The sequence below is a fragment of the Pygocentrus nattereri genome, chromosome 1 (genome assembly GCF_015220715.1).
Source record: "Pygocentrus nattereri isolate fPygNat1 chromosome 1, fPygNat1.pri, whole genome shotgun sequence".
In the NCBI taxonomy this organism is placed as follows: domain Eukaryota; kingdom Metazoa; phylum Chordata; class Actinopteri; order Characiformes; family Serrasalmidae; genus Pygocentrus; species Pygocentrus nattereri.
Window position 1 is genome coordinate 52351103 of NC_051211.1, and position 13909 is coordinate 52365011.

General features: G+C 42.8%; 1 protein-coding gene across 1 annotated transcript in view; it reads left to right on the forward strand.

Annotated features, from left to right (window-relative positions):
- exoc4 (exocyst complex component 4) overlaps positions 1 to 9037 on the forward strand; it is a 263398-nt gene extending 254361 nt beyond the window's left edge. Inside the window, exon 18 of the mRNA XM_017711300.2 lies at positions 8046 to 9037. Within this exon, the coding sequence (XP_017566789.1) occupies positions 8046 to 8283 (238 nt within the window). The 3' untranslated portion in view covers positions 8284 to 9037. The remainder of the gene's footprint in view (positions 1 to 8045) is intronic.
- Positions 9038 to 13909: the final 4872 nt, after the last annotated feature.

The following is a 13909-nucleotide window of genomic DNA, read 5'->3' on the forward strand; positions in this document are numbered from 1 at the left end:
ACACCCTCAAGAGCTCAAAGGTGAGATCAGTTCTGAGGTTTAAGAGCACGTCATGAATCTGACGTAGACTTTTTCTTAGGACCTTTCTCAAGAACATTTAAGAAGAAACTTGAGCCGGGTTACACTACATGACGCTGATTTGACTCCCGATTCTCTAGTCTGCAGATGTTTGGGTCAGTCTGAGTGGACAGTTAGAGAGAGAACGGGGGCATGTTTGAGGGGCGCGGACTCAGATCTTTGGCCTCCTGATCGCGCTTCACAGCAGTCTGAGTTTGTCAAACCTTTGATTTTTATTCATTTATTTATTTTTTATTGTAATCTGGTCAACGAATCTGGTCGATCTGAACAGCCGGTGAAAACAGAGACGGCGAATGAAGAAAATACAGCAGGTATCGTGTGGAGCAAAGCTTGTTAATGAGCTGAGTTTAAGGCACAATCGAGTTCATGTACATTTAAAACTCTAAAAACACCACACTGACCACTTTTTAAAAGTTAACCTGCTGCTGCTTCACTCTGTCAGAGAAAACAGCAGCAGCAGCTCCACGTTTGTTTATCTGCGTCTCCTAGTACTCAGTTCAGCAACAGCTCAAAAGTTGATCAGTGTGTGATCCTCAATATTTCAGTTGCCTAAAAAATCTGCAGAAACCAGGCTGATAGTGTGAGATGCCCAGTCTTTTATAATCTGTTAAGACTTTAAAACCCGTGTACTGAATCCCAGGCTTTAGAAAGATATCGGGAATGACGTCCAACGATCCTGACGACTCAGTTCGGATCTTGGCCACTTTCATTTGTGGTACTGATCTCTGTCTGAGCAGCCGATTTGAAGATCATGCAATGTTTATGTCGGTCTAATTCAGTCTTTTTTATAATTTCACAAGCACGGGAATAGACAACATTAAACGTCTGTTACTATGGTTACGCTTTTGCTTTGGAAGATGAGCGAAACGAGCAGTTTAAACAAATAAGTACAGCACTTTTTAATGAAGGAAATCAAACCAGCAGCATTTCTACATCTGAAAAGTTTACTTCAGGGATATTTCGGAAAAAAACAAAACAAAACACTGCTTGGTCAGTACAGTGTAGATCAGAGTTTGTGCCACTTTGCAGGCGTTCTTTTTATGGCAGGCCATCAAAAGAAACTGAGCTTCTCTGTTTGATCAACTTCTGCAATTAAAGCATTAAAGCGAGCACAGAAAATGAGTGTTTTACTCTTTTCTGGAAACTTGTGGTTTTAGCGTTTGCTCATCAGGGGTACGGCTCGCACATTTATTTTGATGCCATGTGAAAGGAGTCAGAGGGTCTTAAGGAAAGGTCGAAGGTAGAGGACGGCTGTGTTTATTGGATGAGCGTACTGGGTGGATTTGGGGCTGGAAGATTCATCGTTTTTATATCACAGTCGCAGTTTGAATGAGTGCAACACTCAAATCGCATAAGCTTCTGTTTTACATTCTCAACGACGTTGTCTTAAGTTTTAAGTGAGGAAATTGAACCTGTTAACCTAGCGACTGTGAACTGCCTGTAAATGAGCTCGATCAGAGGCAACTAAACACTCATGCTGTGTACATTACAACACAACCACAATTACCTGTCAGTCTCCCACAGTTTTACGGCTCAGTCTGATTTGGTCCGACTCTGAAGATCAGACTCCACGTTTGGTGAATGGGGTTGGGTTCATTTCTGGCTGATTTCAGGTTGTTTAGCTGTTCTTATATCAGCGCGGTTAGAACGCTTCTCAACCAATCAGCTTGTGTGGCCATAACTAACTCTTGTATAATTCGGTTTCAAGCTTTAAGCCAGAAAAGAAGTTGATATTTAAATCTCAGTAGCAACTAAAATAGTGCATTTCCTGAAGAAAACGCAGAGTGATTGTGCAGCTTAAGCAATATGAGAATGGATGCTAAGTTGTTGCCAAGCAGTTGCTATGGAATTTTATATGGTTGCTAGGATGCTGATATGCAGTTGCTGTAAAATTACAGGTGGTTGCTGAAGTGATGCTAGGTGGTTGCTATAGTATCCCAGGTGGGTGCTAGGGTGTTGCTAGGATGTTGCTATGGTATCCAAAGTTTGTTGCTAAGATGTTGGTAGGTGATTCCTTTGCTATCGCAGGTCATAGCTAAAGGTGTTGTTATCCGATTGCTGTGGTATCCCAGGTGGTTGCTATAGTGTTACTAGGCAGTTGTTATGGTATTCCAGGTGGTGGCTAGGGTGCTGCTAGGTGGTTGCTATGGTATCCCAGGTGGTTGCTAAGGTGATGCTAGGCAGTTGCTGTGGTATTCCATGTGGTTGCGAAATTGTTGCTAGGCAGCCATGGTGTATGGGTTGTATAATTAATGATTCATCTGGAGCACTGCGGGACAAGTTAGTGGACGACAGTCCAGAAGAAGAAGAAGAATCGAAAAATAATAGAAAATCGCAGTCACTAATGATGATTGGAGTTATCTGCCCAAATCGTTCACCTCTTAGGGTAACTGTAGGTCAGTAGGTCAGATCAGTAGTGTAATCTGTCCGGACTGATGCTGGACATAGACAACATTAAACTATAGATCATGTAAACAACCAAACAAAACATTTTGCCTACTTTTACCTGCAGTTCGAATGTAACCTTAGATATTTTTTGTTTTCAGTGTTTGTATTTATATGTAAACACATAAATCTCCCTCCAGTTTGTGCAACACCCTAACCTTGCTGGTCTTGCAGATGCAGTCAGTGACAGTGCCCTGAGAGCATAATGCAGTAAGGCAGAGCTGGCCAGAGCTCCTCTACTGTCTTTTGCACCACTCCCTTCAGTCTGTGACCCCTATTCAGGGCGAACAAAGGAGGGATTTATTATGAAAGAAGGGGATTTGCACTATGCTAATTCTTTTTACCCAAGGACATTTCTGAATAGAGAAAATAGGCAGCCACCAGAGCTCTCTCTGAAAATCCACAATAACATACATGATTTACTGCAATCTGTTGCCCTCAGGATCCTTTCATTTCTTCTTCAGTATCCAGTGCGGCCTGCAACAGGCTGTGTAGGCCCAATGCACGGACCCTATTACAATAGATGAATAATCAACAGACAGCCCCCCCCCCTCTGCGATGAGTAATGTCCTTGGAACAGAAGAGAAAATACTTTTGCATTGTTCGCTCGCACACATTACAGATCTTTCGCCCAACAGTGCATAATCTATACATAGTCATCAGTCAACACGCTGAAGTGGTGATTTTCTTTTTCTTAGCTATGAGGCTGGACAGAATCCTAGTATTGTGGTTTAATTGCTGCATTGCACCTTCGGAACGCCTTGCTATTAATTTAAAACTCTCTTTTGACTTAATAAGGGGACATATATTGAAGGAGCTTTCACACTTACCTGGTTTGAGACAGACCAATCAAGCCTTTTCTTTAATTCAGTCCATTTTGACAGGTGTGAACATTCCACTTGTACTCAGATCTGCACCACAGAACTGTGCGTCTGGTTCAGTTCGCTCTTGATGGGAATGCATGTTTATGTTGGTCCATGCCACCATAGCGGGGGCAGTCGTGGGCTGGAGGTTAGGGAGCTGGCCCTGTGACCGGAAGGTTGCCGGTTCGATCCCCAGCACCGACAGTCCATGACTGAGGTGTCCTTGAACAAGACACCTCCAATTGCTCCCCGGGCGGCGTGGATAGGGCTGCCCACCGCTCCGGGCAAGTGTGCTTACTGCCCCCTAGTGTGTGTGTGCTCACTAGAGTGTATGTGGTGTTTCACTTCATGGATGGGTTAAATGTGGAGGTGGGATTAAAAAAGTATCACTCAATACCAAACCAGAGATTTGGCCAGAACTTGGTTTCCAGTGTAGGACAGAGCTATACTCTCCACATAATCCGTCTGTTTTCACAGTGGACTCTTTAAAGATACTCATATCAAGCTGCTGCTAATAACAGCTTACAAAACATGACATTTTGTCACATGGAAGAAAAGTATTTTTGATTAGGCCAGACATCGGCAACCTGTTGGGATGAATTCAAACTAATGCATAGTTAAGTCAATCATTCATAGAGACATAAAGATGAAGTACGTGCACTGCTGCGAGCCGCCCTGTGAAGCCTGAAATAATGATTTAAAGCCAGAGGCATAGAGAGTTTTTTTTGACCATGTGGTGTGTCTTTATGTGTTAACATCACTCACAGGCTCAAAAAGAAGATCTGGCTCGGTTTTTAGTTAAATTTCAATCTAAAGCTCAAATACAAAATCAGCTCTATGCTGATGAAGATCTGATGACAGTAGTAGATAATTACACATCCTCAGAAGATGCGTCCTTCACCAAGTTTTGACTGAGTTCTCTTTGAATGGTGAGAGGGGTCCAAAGCACAACCTACCTTACCAAATGTTCTTCTGAAATTGAGTGCAATTACAGATTCCCACCAGAGAGGTCTCCAAATCCCCAGGTTTTACCTTTGAGCAATGATATAAGTGAGAAGTAGATCTGGATTTTATTCTGTGATAAACTAGTCAAAGCCATATGCAATTGGTCATTTGATGGAGGCAAATGTGAAAGTAACATAGCATTTGCATCCCCACCAAATTTCTGACCAATCAAAAAATATCTTCTTGTGTAATTTGTTGCGATTCAACCACTGAACCAAATGGAGATGTCACACAAACTTGTGTAACTGCTTAATGTTGGCATGCATTCAAATAATTCCCTTTTGATTACATGAATCATCCAAGTAAACACTCTTCTGGAACTTTTACTCACGTGTTTAATCAGTAAACAACACTGTGATTGGTTAGAGATCTAATTTGCATATTACAGCCAAGTATTGCAAAGCCCAGTATCGCGATAACAACTGACACACAATATATTGTGCAGCCCCAGCCTACTTAGTGAGCATCTCCACAGCCTTGTCACCTAGCAAACTCTTGCTGTAGCCTTCTGCCTTGACTTTGAAGGTCAAGTTTGGTACATCATAAGGGAGAAAGCTGGAGATTGGGAAGCAGGAGCGAGAGGCTGCATTAAAACGCACTCTGCACCTCATTGAGAGTGCAGTCACAAGCCTGAATACCTGGGAGAGTGTGTCTGCCTGATAGAGGAGTTAGAGAGCGAGAGATTCCTGCTGGCTCAGGTCTTTTCTGTGGGCTTTGCTAGTTCAGAGGGAGCAGCAACATTCTGGGCCAGAGAGAGAAAGGGAGATGGAGGATGAGGTGGAGGGGAGGGAGCTGGGTCTTCAGATGAGGAGTTGGCGCTGTTCGCTCTGACGGGGCGCGGGACATCCTTAATACCGAGCCTTTATCGCACCAGCTGCTACTGTGCTTCTGCTGCGGCAAAAATAGAAGTCGTAAAATTGTGTTTCTGGTGATGTACGAGCACAAGCATGTCGCGAACGTTTACGCTGACTTCTCAGACTAACAAGTTATGAGCTTATTATGGTGTACAATGCCGTGCAAAAGTTTTGGCACCCGAGGAAATTAGCAAGCCAGTAAACACACTAATATTACAATACTTACAATATTAACAGCGTGTGTGGAGATTTTATGTACGTCAGTGTCTTCCTCTAACCATTTCCAAACCTTCTTGAGGAAGCCCAGTGTAGTTATCATCCCTTACTTGGTTTCAGACTGTAGCTCACAAGATATGAAGGTTTTTGGAAAAATGTAAGTACACTCTTGTTGCCTTCTGCTGTATTTATGTTCATTTCCATTTATTCTCCTGATTTTACAAGTGAAAACAGCCTTACTGCCAAGATAAGGTTTTTTTTTTTAAGTACCTAAGACATTTGCATAGTACTAGAAGAATCCAAGTCAGCTAAAGAAAGACTAGTATAACCTAAAAATCATGTGTGACCATGTACCTAACAGCTGAGGTAATATCTGAACATAGTGTGAGAGAGAGAGAGAGAGAGAGAGAGAGATAGAGAGAGAGAGAGGGATAGAGAGAGAGAGAGAGACAGAGAGAGAGAGAGGGATAGAGAGAGAGAGAGAGGCTAAAATGCTGCATATTTTGTCCTTGAAACGCTGTTATGCAGCACTTCTGCCATCTAACTGCAAAGCAAAGGAAATACGGCTTTGATATATGAGGACAGGGCTCTGTTTGGAGGGGAGGGGGGGGCAAAAGGATGACACCCCAAACTAAGAGGAAAAATTATCCGCTTTTTCCAGAACTGCCATCCTCCTGTTGTTGTTAATATAGTCTTATGTTCCATATGTTATCAGTGGAAATTTCTGTGGACTTTTTATTTTTTTTTAGGAGACATAAACCTCTGATTAGAGAGCGAGATAACGTGTCAAGAGGCACCAGTAAATTATCTAGCACTGCATATCGTGAGCAGCACGGAGTATCCAAGGCCTTACAGTTGTCTTGAGGTAGCTGTGCTTTTCGCCCCATTCCGCAAAAATTAGAGCAAACGGAAAAGTTCATAGCTGCAGTAAAGAATATATAAATATATATATTCTGTATATGAAGTGTGAAGGTTTCTGTTCATGTCTCCTGTTCATTTCTGCTCTGTGTTAAACTAGTACTGAATTTGTGAAAAACAATTGTGGAAGTTTTAAAACAGGTCTTTGAGAGGTCAGGGGTACGTTTTGGAATTTTCTGTCAGTCGAGACCAAGAGGCTCAAGCCTTGGGGGGCTAGCCGGCACTAGCCAGATGGTCTTCTCCAGAGGAGGTTATTTAAAAAGCAAAGCGGGACAAAACTCATTTAAGCCCATTTTAGCCCGTGTGTGCTTTTTTCGGGTTTTTACTTTTCTACATCAGTCGAGTCCGGCAGCTGCTCTTTACATTGTGGGACAATTTCATGGTAAATGGATCAATAGAAATGATCCAGAACTGCTTGTAATAGACTTGCATTGGAAGTAAAGAACATTTTTGGCCTCTCCTGTAAACGTACTTGTTTTGGAGAGCAACAGTGCATAAAAGTAAACATTCACACACACACACACACACACACACACACACACACACACACACACACACACACACACACACACACACACACAGAGAAAATTCATGTTTACATTTATCAGCTGTGTTTAGTAGGACTCTTATTTTGATAGCATTGGCAGGTGAAGTTGTTGCAAATGCAGGTAATTTGCATTTTTAGTGGATTTGTTTGATAATTCATTTTAACACACGCTGTCTGTACCACTCTGTCATAAATGAATCTGCAAAGGCAGATTTAACTATTAGTCTTAGGTAGAATATTGTCTAAGTTAGTAGCTGAATTACAGCCGTGCCGCTCAGGCTGCAGCGTTATTGCTGTGTCAGGTTTTTGTTTGAGTGGTTCTTGTTGCTTGCAGTGCTTTTTTATCATTAGTCTAAGCTAATTCTAAATACCTTATGTTGGGAAATCAGCCAGTGTCTTATGATCTTATGGTTGAAGCAGAGCTCCCAGTCAGTTGTACATATTTAGCCGCATAGAAACAAAATACATATTTGTATGCCGGATTTAAGGATAAATGTGACCAGCACGGACACTGTGGATGTATGGATAGTAGTTTAAGACCCTGATTTAATCTCTCTCTCTCTCTCTCTCTCTCTCTCTCTCTCTCTCTCTCTCTCTCTCTCTCTCTCTCGTTCTCTCTCGTTCTCCCTCTCTCTCTCTCTCTCTCTCGTTCTCTCTCTCTCTCTCTCTCTTGTTCTCCCTCTCTCTCTCTCTCTCTCTCTCTCTCTCTCGTTCTCTCTCGTTCTCCCTCTCTCTCTCTCTCTCTCTCTCTCTCTCTCTCGTTCTCTCTCTCTCTCTCTCTCTTGTTCTCCCTCTCTCTCTCTCTCTCTCTCTCATTCTCCCTCTCTCTCTCTCTCTCTCTCTCTCTCTCGTTCTCCCTCTCTCTCTCTGTCTCTCTCTCTCTCTCTCTCTCTCTCTCTCTGTATCTCTCTCGTTCTCCCTCTCTCTCTCTCTCTCTCTCTCTCTTGCTCTCGTTCTCCCTCTCTCTCTCTTTTGCTCTCTCTCTCTCTCTCCTTCTCTCTCTCTCTCTCTCTCTCTCTCTCTCTCCTTCTCTCTCTCTTGCTCTCTCCTTCTCCCTCTCTCTCTCTCTTTTGCTCTCTCTCCTTCTCTCTCTCTCTCTCTCTCTCTCTCTCTCTGCAGGCAGTACTATGAGATGTTGTATAACACGGCTGATGAGCTGCTGAACCTGGTGGTGGATCAGGGTGTGCGATACACAGAGCTGGAGTACATCAACGCACTCAGCCTGCTGCACCGCAGCCAAACAGGCGTTGGTGACCTGACGGTGCAGAACATGCGTTTACAGCGCCTCAAAGAGATCATCTGTGAGCAGGCAGCCATCAAACAGGCCACCAAGGACAAGAAGATCACCACCGTATAGACCCGCCGGCACCTCAACAAAGACACTTTACACTAAAGGCATCCAGTTCTGGTCCTGGAAGCCTGACGTCCAGCACAGTTTGATGATTTTGCTGTTTAAACATGCCTACTAACAAAAGTCAGTCGCAAAGGTTTGAATATCTCTCGTGTGAAAGTGAAATAACTTGAATAAATCAAAATTGTGCACTAAAATCTGAAGGATGATGTATTTAAAGGGCTCATATCATGGAAATTGACATTTTCCTCATTTTGTTTCAAATAAGTTATTAAGTTAACATTTTACTGTAGGGCAGTGTTCATAAGGCTTCATAACACCCACATAAACCTGTCAAGACAACTGACATAACCCTTTATAAATGTTCATAAATGCTTAATCCAACAGGTGTCATTCACTGTAAAGGTTATATTTGCTACTTTTGATCGAAGACACCTAAAGTAGCCTTTATGACAGATGACACCTGTTGGAATAAGCTTTAATAGACATTTTCTTAGGAGTATGTCAGTTGTTATGACAAGTTTATGTAGGTATTATGAAGCCTTATGAACAGCACCCTACAGTAAAGTGTTAACGATAGTTAGATGTAGTGTGCAAACACTGTGTGTCGTTCCCTCGCCGGTCCATCCGACCATATACACAAACAAAACTGCAAAGAAACAGTCCCTTCTGATTTGTTTTTGTGATGTCACAAAAACTAAGACATTTACATATACCTACCTATTCAGTCTATAACAGTTTAGCTCTGCCTGTTCATACAGAAGTGGACTGCTTTTTGAACGAGGCACAGTACAGGGCAGCCAATCAGAACAGAGCTCATTTACATACCACTGTTGTTGGAACAAAACCTCGTATCTCAAAAATGGTAACTTTACAGCAGAAAGAAAAAAACCTACTTTACTTTTAATGGAAGTCAGTGGAACCAGAATTTTTTCCGGGTTATTTTGGGCCATTCATTATGAAATTTACGCGCAATATAAAGGTATTTTCAAATGATGTCAAACACTGCACAGCAAAAATAGAGATACTAGGTTTTGTTCCAACAGCAGCGATATGTCAGGCTTAAAGGCACAGTAACAAAAACAGCCAGTTTAATTCTAAGACATAAACAGATGTTGGAAAATTGTCACATGCATATTAATTATTTGGCATATGAAATCACGAATGTCTTTATTGTACCTCAGAGCAAAGCACAAATACAAGACAAACGTAGGATATGGGGCTTTTAAAGCTGTTCCCTGAGGAGGACATGCAGTCACTTTCACTGAAAAAGCAACAGAGTTGACCAGGAGTGCCCAAACTTTTGCATACGACTGTAACTACTGAGCTTTGTCTGATGTGTTTGAGCAGGAATCTCCCAACTGTGCTGGACAAAGGCCCTCCAGTGCGTTCACTGCTGCTGATGACCAGTGCGGTCAGTCCACAGTGGTGTCTTGCACAGTCGAGTCAATATTTCAATGTTTCGTTACCTTGGCGGATGATGCGCCTTGCGGATTTAAGCTTTGAGCATTTGAATTGCTAATACGCTTCCCTGCTGTTTATTATCTATTTTTTCCCAACTTTACAATTTACACGAAGGTGAAAGTTCACTGAGGGACGTTTTTGTGGGCGACACTACTAAAAGAGGGCGTTTCAGCTTCGCTCACATGCTTTTTACATATATTTCTGCTTACCCACACACGCAGGAGCAACTCTTTAATAAAATAATTCCTTCTAGCGAGCCCTGGCCTCACCTTGCGGAATAAGCAGATGGATTCTAGGCGCGTGGCTCGGGGACGCTGTCATCTCATTTTCCTGTAATATAAAACCGTGCTCTCAATTATGGAATGTCCCAGCCCGCAGCTTGTGCCTGGAATAACAGATGCCAGATTAGAACACTGGAATTATTATCAGCCCAATAGAACGGACTCCTTCTGCTTTTGTTGATTTGTTTTGCTCCCTCAGGAAAGGAAATGGGAAATGGCCACACTCTTTTATTCTCCCCTTTCCCTCTTCTCAGCCTCCCTGGTTGCGGTGTACTGCAGACGGCCTTACGGGAGAGGCGAGGATTGATCCTGTGTACCTTAACACGCTCCGCAGCGTCCGTAGGCCCGTGCATAAACAATTGGAGCTGAGATTCGGGGTCCTATTGGTGGGGAAGTGATCTCTGGCCTCCGACTGCAGCTATTAAAACTTTATTTCGGCTCTTTCTCTTAAGTTTCCCGCGCTGAAGGCGGCAAATCTCGCTCTTATTCACTCACTCACACACAAAACCACAAATCATTCATTCTCTCTGTCCCTTGGTGTTTTTAGTTCATTAACTCTGAAGAAAAGTACTTAACAAGAGAGGGAGAGAGAAAGCCCTGTCGATACAGAACGCAGGCGCCAGGCAACAGCGCTCCCTGAAGCCGGCACAACAATCCATCATTATGACTCGGCGTCAGGAATCAATATCGGGCTCCGGGCCGCCGAAGGTATTAACGCGGAGAAAACATCTTTAATATTCCAGCCTAATTTGAATCTCGCGTGTGCGGAGTGAAGAGTTTGTGCGAACGTTGCATAAATGTTGCAGAACGCACGACAGTTGAGGAGAGACCCCCTGTCCGCATGCCTGCCTGCCTGAGCACTTGTTAGACGCCAGATGCGTTTGACCTAAACATCAGGCCTTTAGGTTTATTTCGTCGGTGATAAAAGAAAAAAAAAAGGGAAGAATGCCAGAGGCGCATATTGTCGCTGTCCAAGGAAACCATGTATCTCCATTTTTGTCCATTTTTATTTTTCTATATCATTTTAACACGCCAGCTGTCCTTTAGTTTGTGTGAAAGTTTAACGAATGAGCCAGTAGAAATGCTCTGAGGGTGCGTTCACATTGCCAGGTTGAAGTGGCATAAATCCAATTTTTTGCCCTAATGTGACTCAGATCTGGTGTTTTCAGGGCTGTGTGGACACAAATCTGATCTTTTCAAATCCGACCCGAGCCACTTTCATATGTGGTCCTAGATCGGATACGTATCCAATTCGTGGCCCTGTGACCTTAATGTGACTCTCAGATCGGAATTCTTTTGCTTTTTTTCCCCCATCATTCAGCGTTACCACAGCAACAGCGCCGAACAGACGTTAAAGCCTGTAAACGGTGGAAAAGCAGCTCGTCTCACCTTTTCCTCCTCCATCTGGCTCTAATAATGATGCTGAGAGCTGATCAGAGTTGATGATCTTCTCAGCGAAGCTCGTTCTGCTCGTTAGTTTGTGCTGATGATGCAGCGATTCAGTCACGTGACGTTACTGAGTAGGAGGAGCTCATGAGGGTCAGTTCAGGAGCCGGTTCATCACATTAATGACGGATTCCAGTCACTTTCTTAAACGAGTGTGAACCGTCGTGTCAGAGAGATCGGATGAGTGAAAAATCTGATTTGAGGAATGAGACTTGAATTGTGAATGTAGCTTAAAATCACCTAAAATAACATCTCTTTACATTAACATACATTAACAGGTAAGAGGGGTTTTTGCCCTCTCCTGTAAAGTTACTGTTTTGGAGATACTTGTTTTTCTGTGGACAACAACGAAATGTAACTCTACCCACTAAAAAAAGAGTTTTTTTGACCCAATACGTTTTTTCACACTTCTGTTTTTTTATTGTATGCATTAAACTCTTGCTTTACACGGGTTGCACATAACTATATATGATTATCACTGTATTTTCATTTCTTTTGATTTGAGTGTGTAGCTGTATTCACCATAGAAAACGGGTGCCTGTATTTCTAATAAACTCTGAGTTTGTGTCTCTTAACAAAGACAAATGTAATTTTAAGGTGCTGCAAATGCAAACTTTGCTCACAGCTGGACTGGAACATCTTGGTTTTAATGAAGATGGGTTCAAACTGCGCTCGGAAGTGTGTTTTGGAAAAGATCCAGTGTGAAACCACTGTTAGTGAGCACTAGAACATTTGCATAGTGTTGTGTTGGAAACATTCACAGCGTGGAAGCTCCGTCTCAGACTGCGTGAAGGAGGGAATTAAAAGAAGACACGGCACATTTGAATGGTGGCTGACCAGCTCACACTGCACTCGTACTCTCAGACTTGTTTTTGTCTTTCATGCCCCAATTTAGGACGAAAACCATTTAACGGCTCTTGAAGTCTGAATGGCCTAATGACCTTTCTCGAAGCTCCTCTGATGTTGTGAGCAGATCTCCACTGTTTAAATTCTGCCAATGTACAGTAACGATGAAATGGAAATAAATGACATGAAACCAAGCTCTGTGTTTCAGTTTAGTTCTGTTTGCTCTCAGAGTTTAGATGCATCGTGCATGTGTTTTATATCCTATCAAGGGATCTGAGGAGGACGTCAGACGATGCAAAGAGGTGAGATGAGATTCCAGTATATCGTCGCTGTCCAAAGAAAAACGAATATCTCCAAAATACATTCACAACATTTGACAGACACTCTCATCCAGCGCGACTTACAGTTTGAGCATTTTTATACAAGTAGGCGAAGGTGGTGCCCAAGGACTCTTGCCCAGGTGGGGATTGAACCCCAGTCTACAGCGTAGAAGGCAGAGGTGTTACCCACTACACTAACCAACCACACGTAACTTTACAGGAGACCTGTTAATGTAAGTTAATGTAAAAAGATTTTATTCCAAGTGATTTTAGAGCATTTCTATTGGTCCATTCATCATAAAAATTTTCACACAACGTAAAGGGCAGCTGGTGTGTTGAAATGATATAGAAAAATAAAAATGGACAAAAATGGAGATACATGGTTTCTTTGGACAGCGACGATGAGACGTCATAGTTGCTCTACGTTTAGCATCCAAGACTAATGATAGTGGGGCTGAATGTGAATGATCATGTCGCAGTATCACATGTTGGAACACTTCTACCATCATTTATTTTTTTTAAATTATTTAATGAGCTTTGGGTAATGACCGAAAGAATAAGATCGTGAATACAAGCGGCCGAAATGAGTTTCCTCCGCAGGGTGGCTGGACTCTCCCTTAGAGATAGGGTGAGAAGTTCAGTCATCCGGGAGGGACTCGGAGTAGAGCCGCTGCTTCTTCACGTCGAGAGGAGCCAGCTGAGGTGGTTCGGGCATCTGGTTAGGATGCCTCCTGGACGCCTCCCTCGGGAGGTGTCACAGGCAAGTCCACCTGGGAGGAGACCCTGGGGAAGACTTAATACTGATCTGGAGAAACTGACCAAACTGAGCTGAACCTGATATTGGGTCAGTTTTATGGCTCGGTCTGAACTTCAACAGGTGAAGATTAAAGCAGACTGTGCAGCGAGTTGGTGGAGCTCATTACTCTGACGTTTAGGAATTTGGTGAAGGAACTACAAACATTAAAACATATCAAACGCCACGTTCACAGCCCTGTTTATTCATTTCTTACTGTATTTAAGCAATAGAACACTCAAGGACTGTGTTATCATGAATAACGTCTGCAACCTAATCACATGATGTTATTTCGTGATAACACACTCCCTCTTGTGTTCTTTTGCTTAAATAGTATTCCAATCGTATTGCCACCATGTTGGCAGGCAACGTCAAGATCATACAGCAGTGCTGTGGTAGTTTGTAAAGCTTTAACTGATCCAGCAAAGGCAGTAAAACATTTTTTAAACACTTTTTAAATCTGTGTAGGATATTTGAGTGCA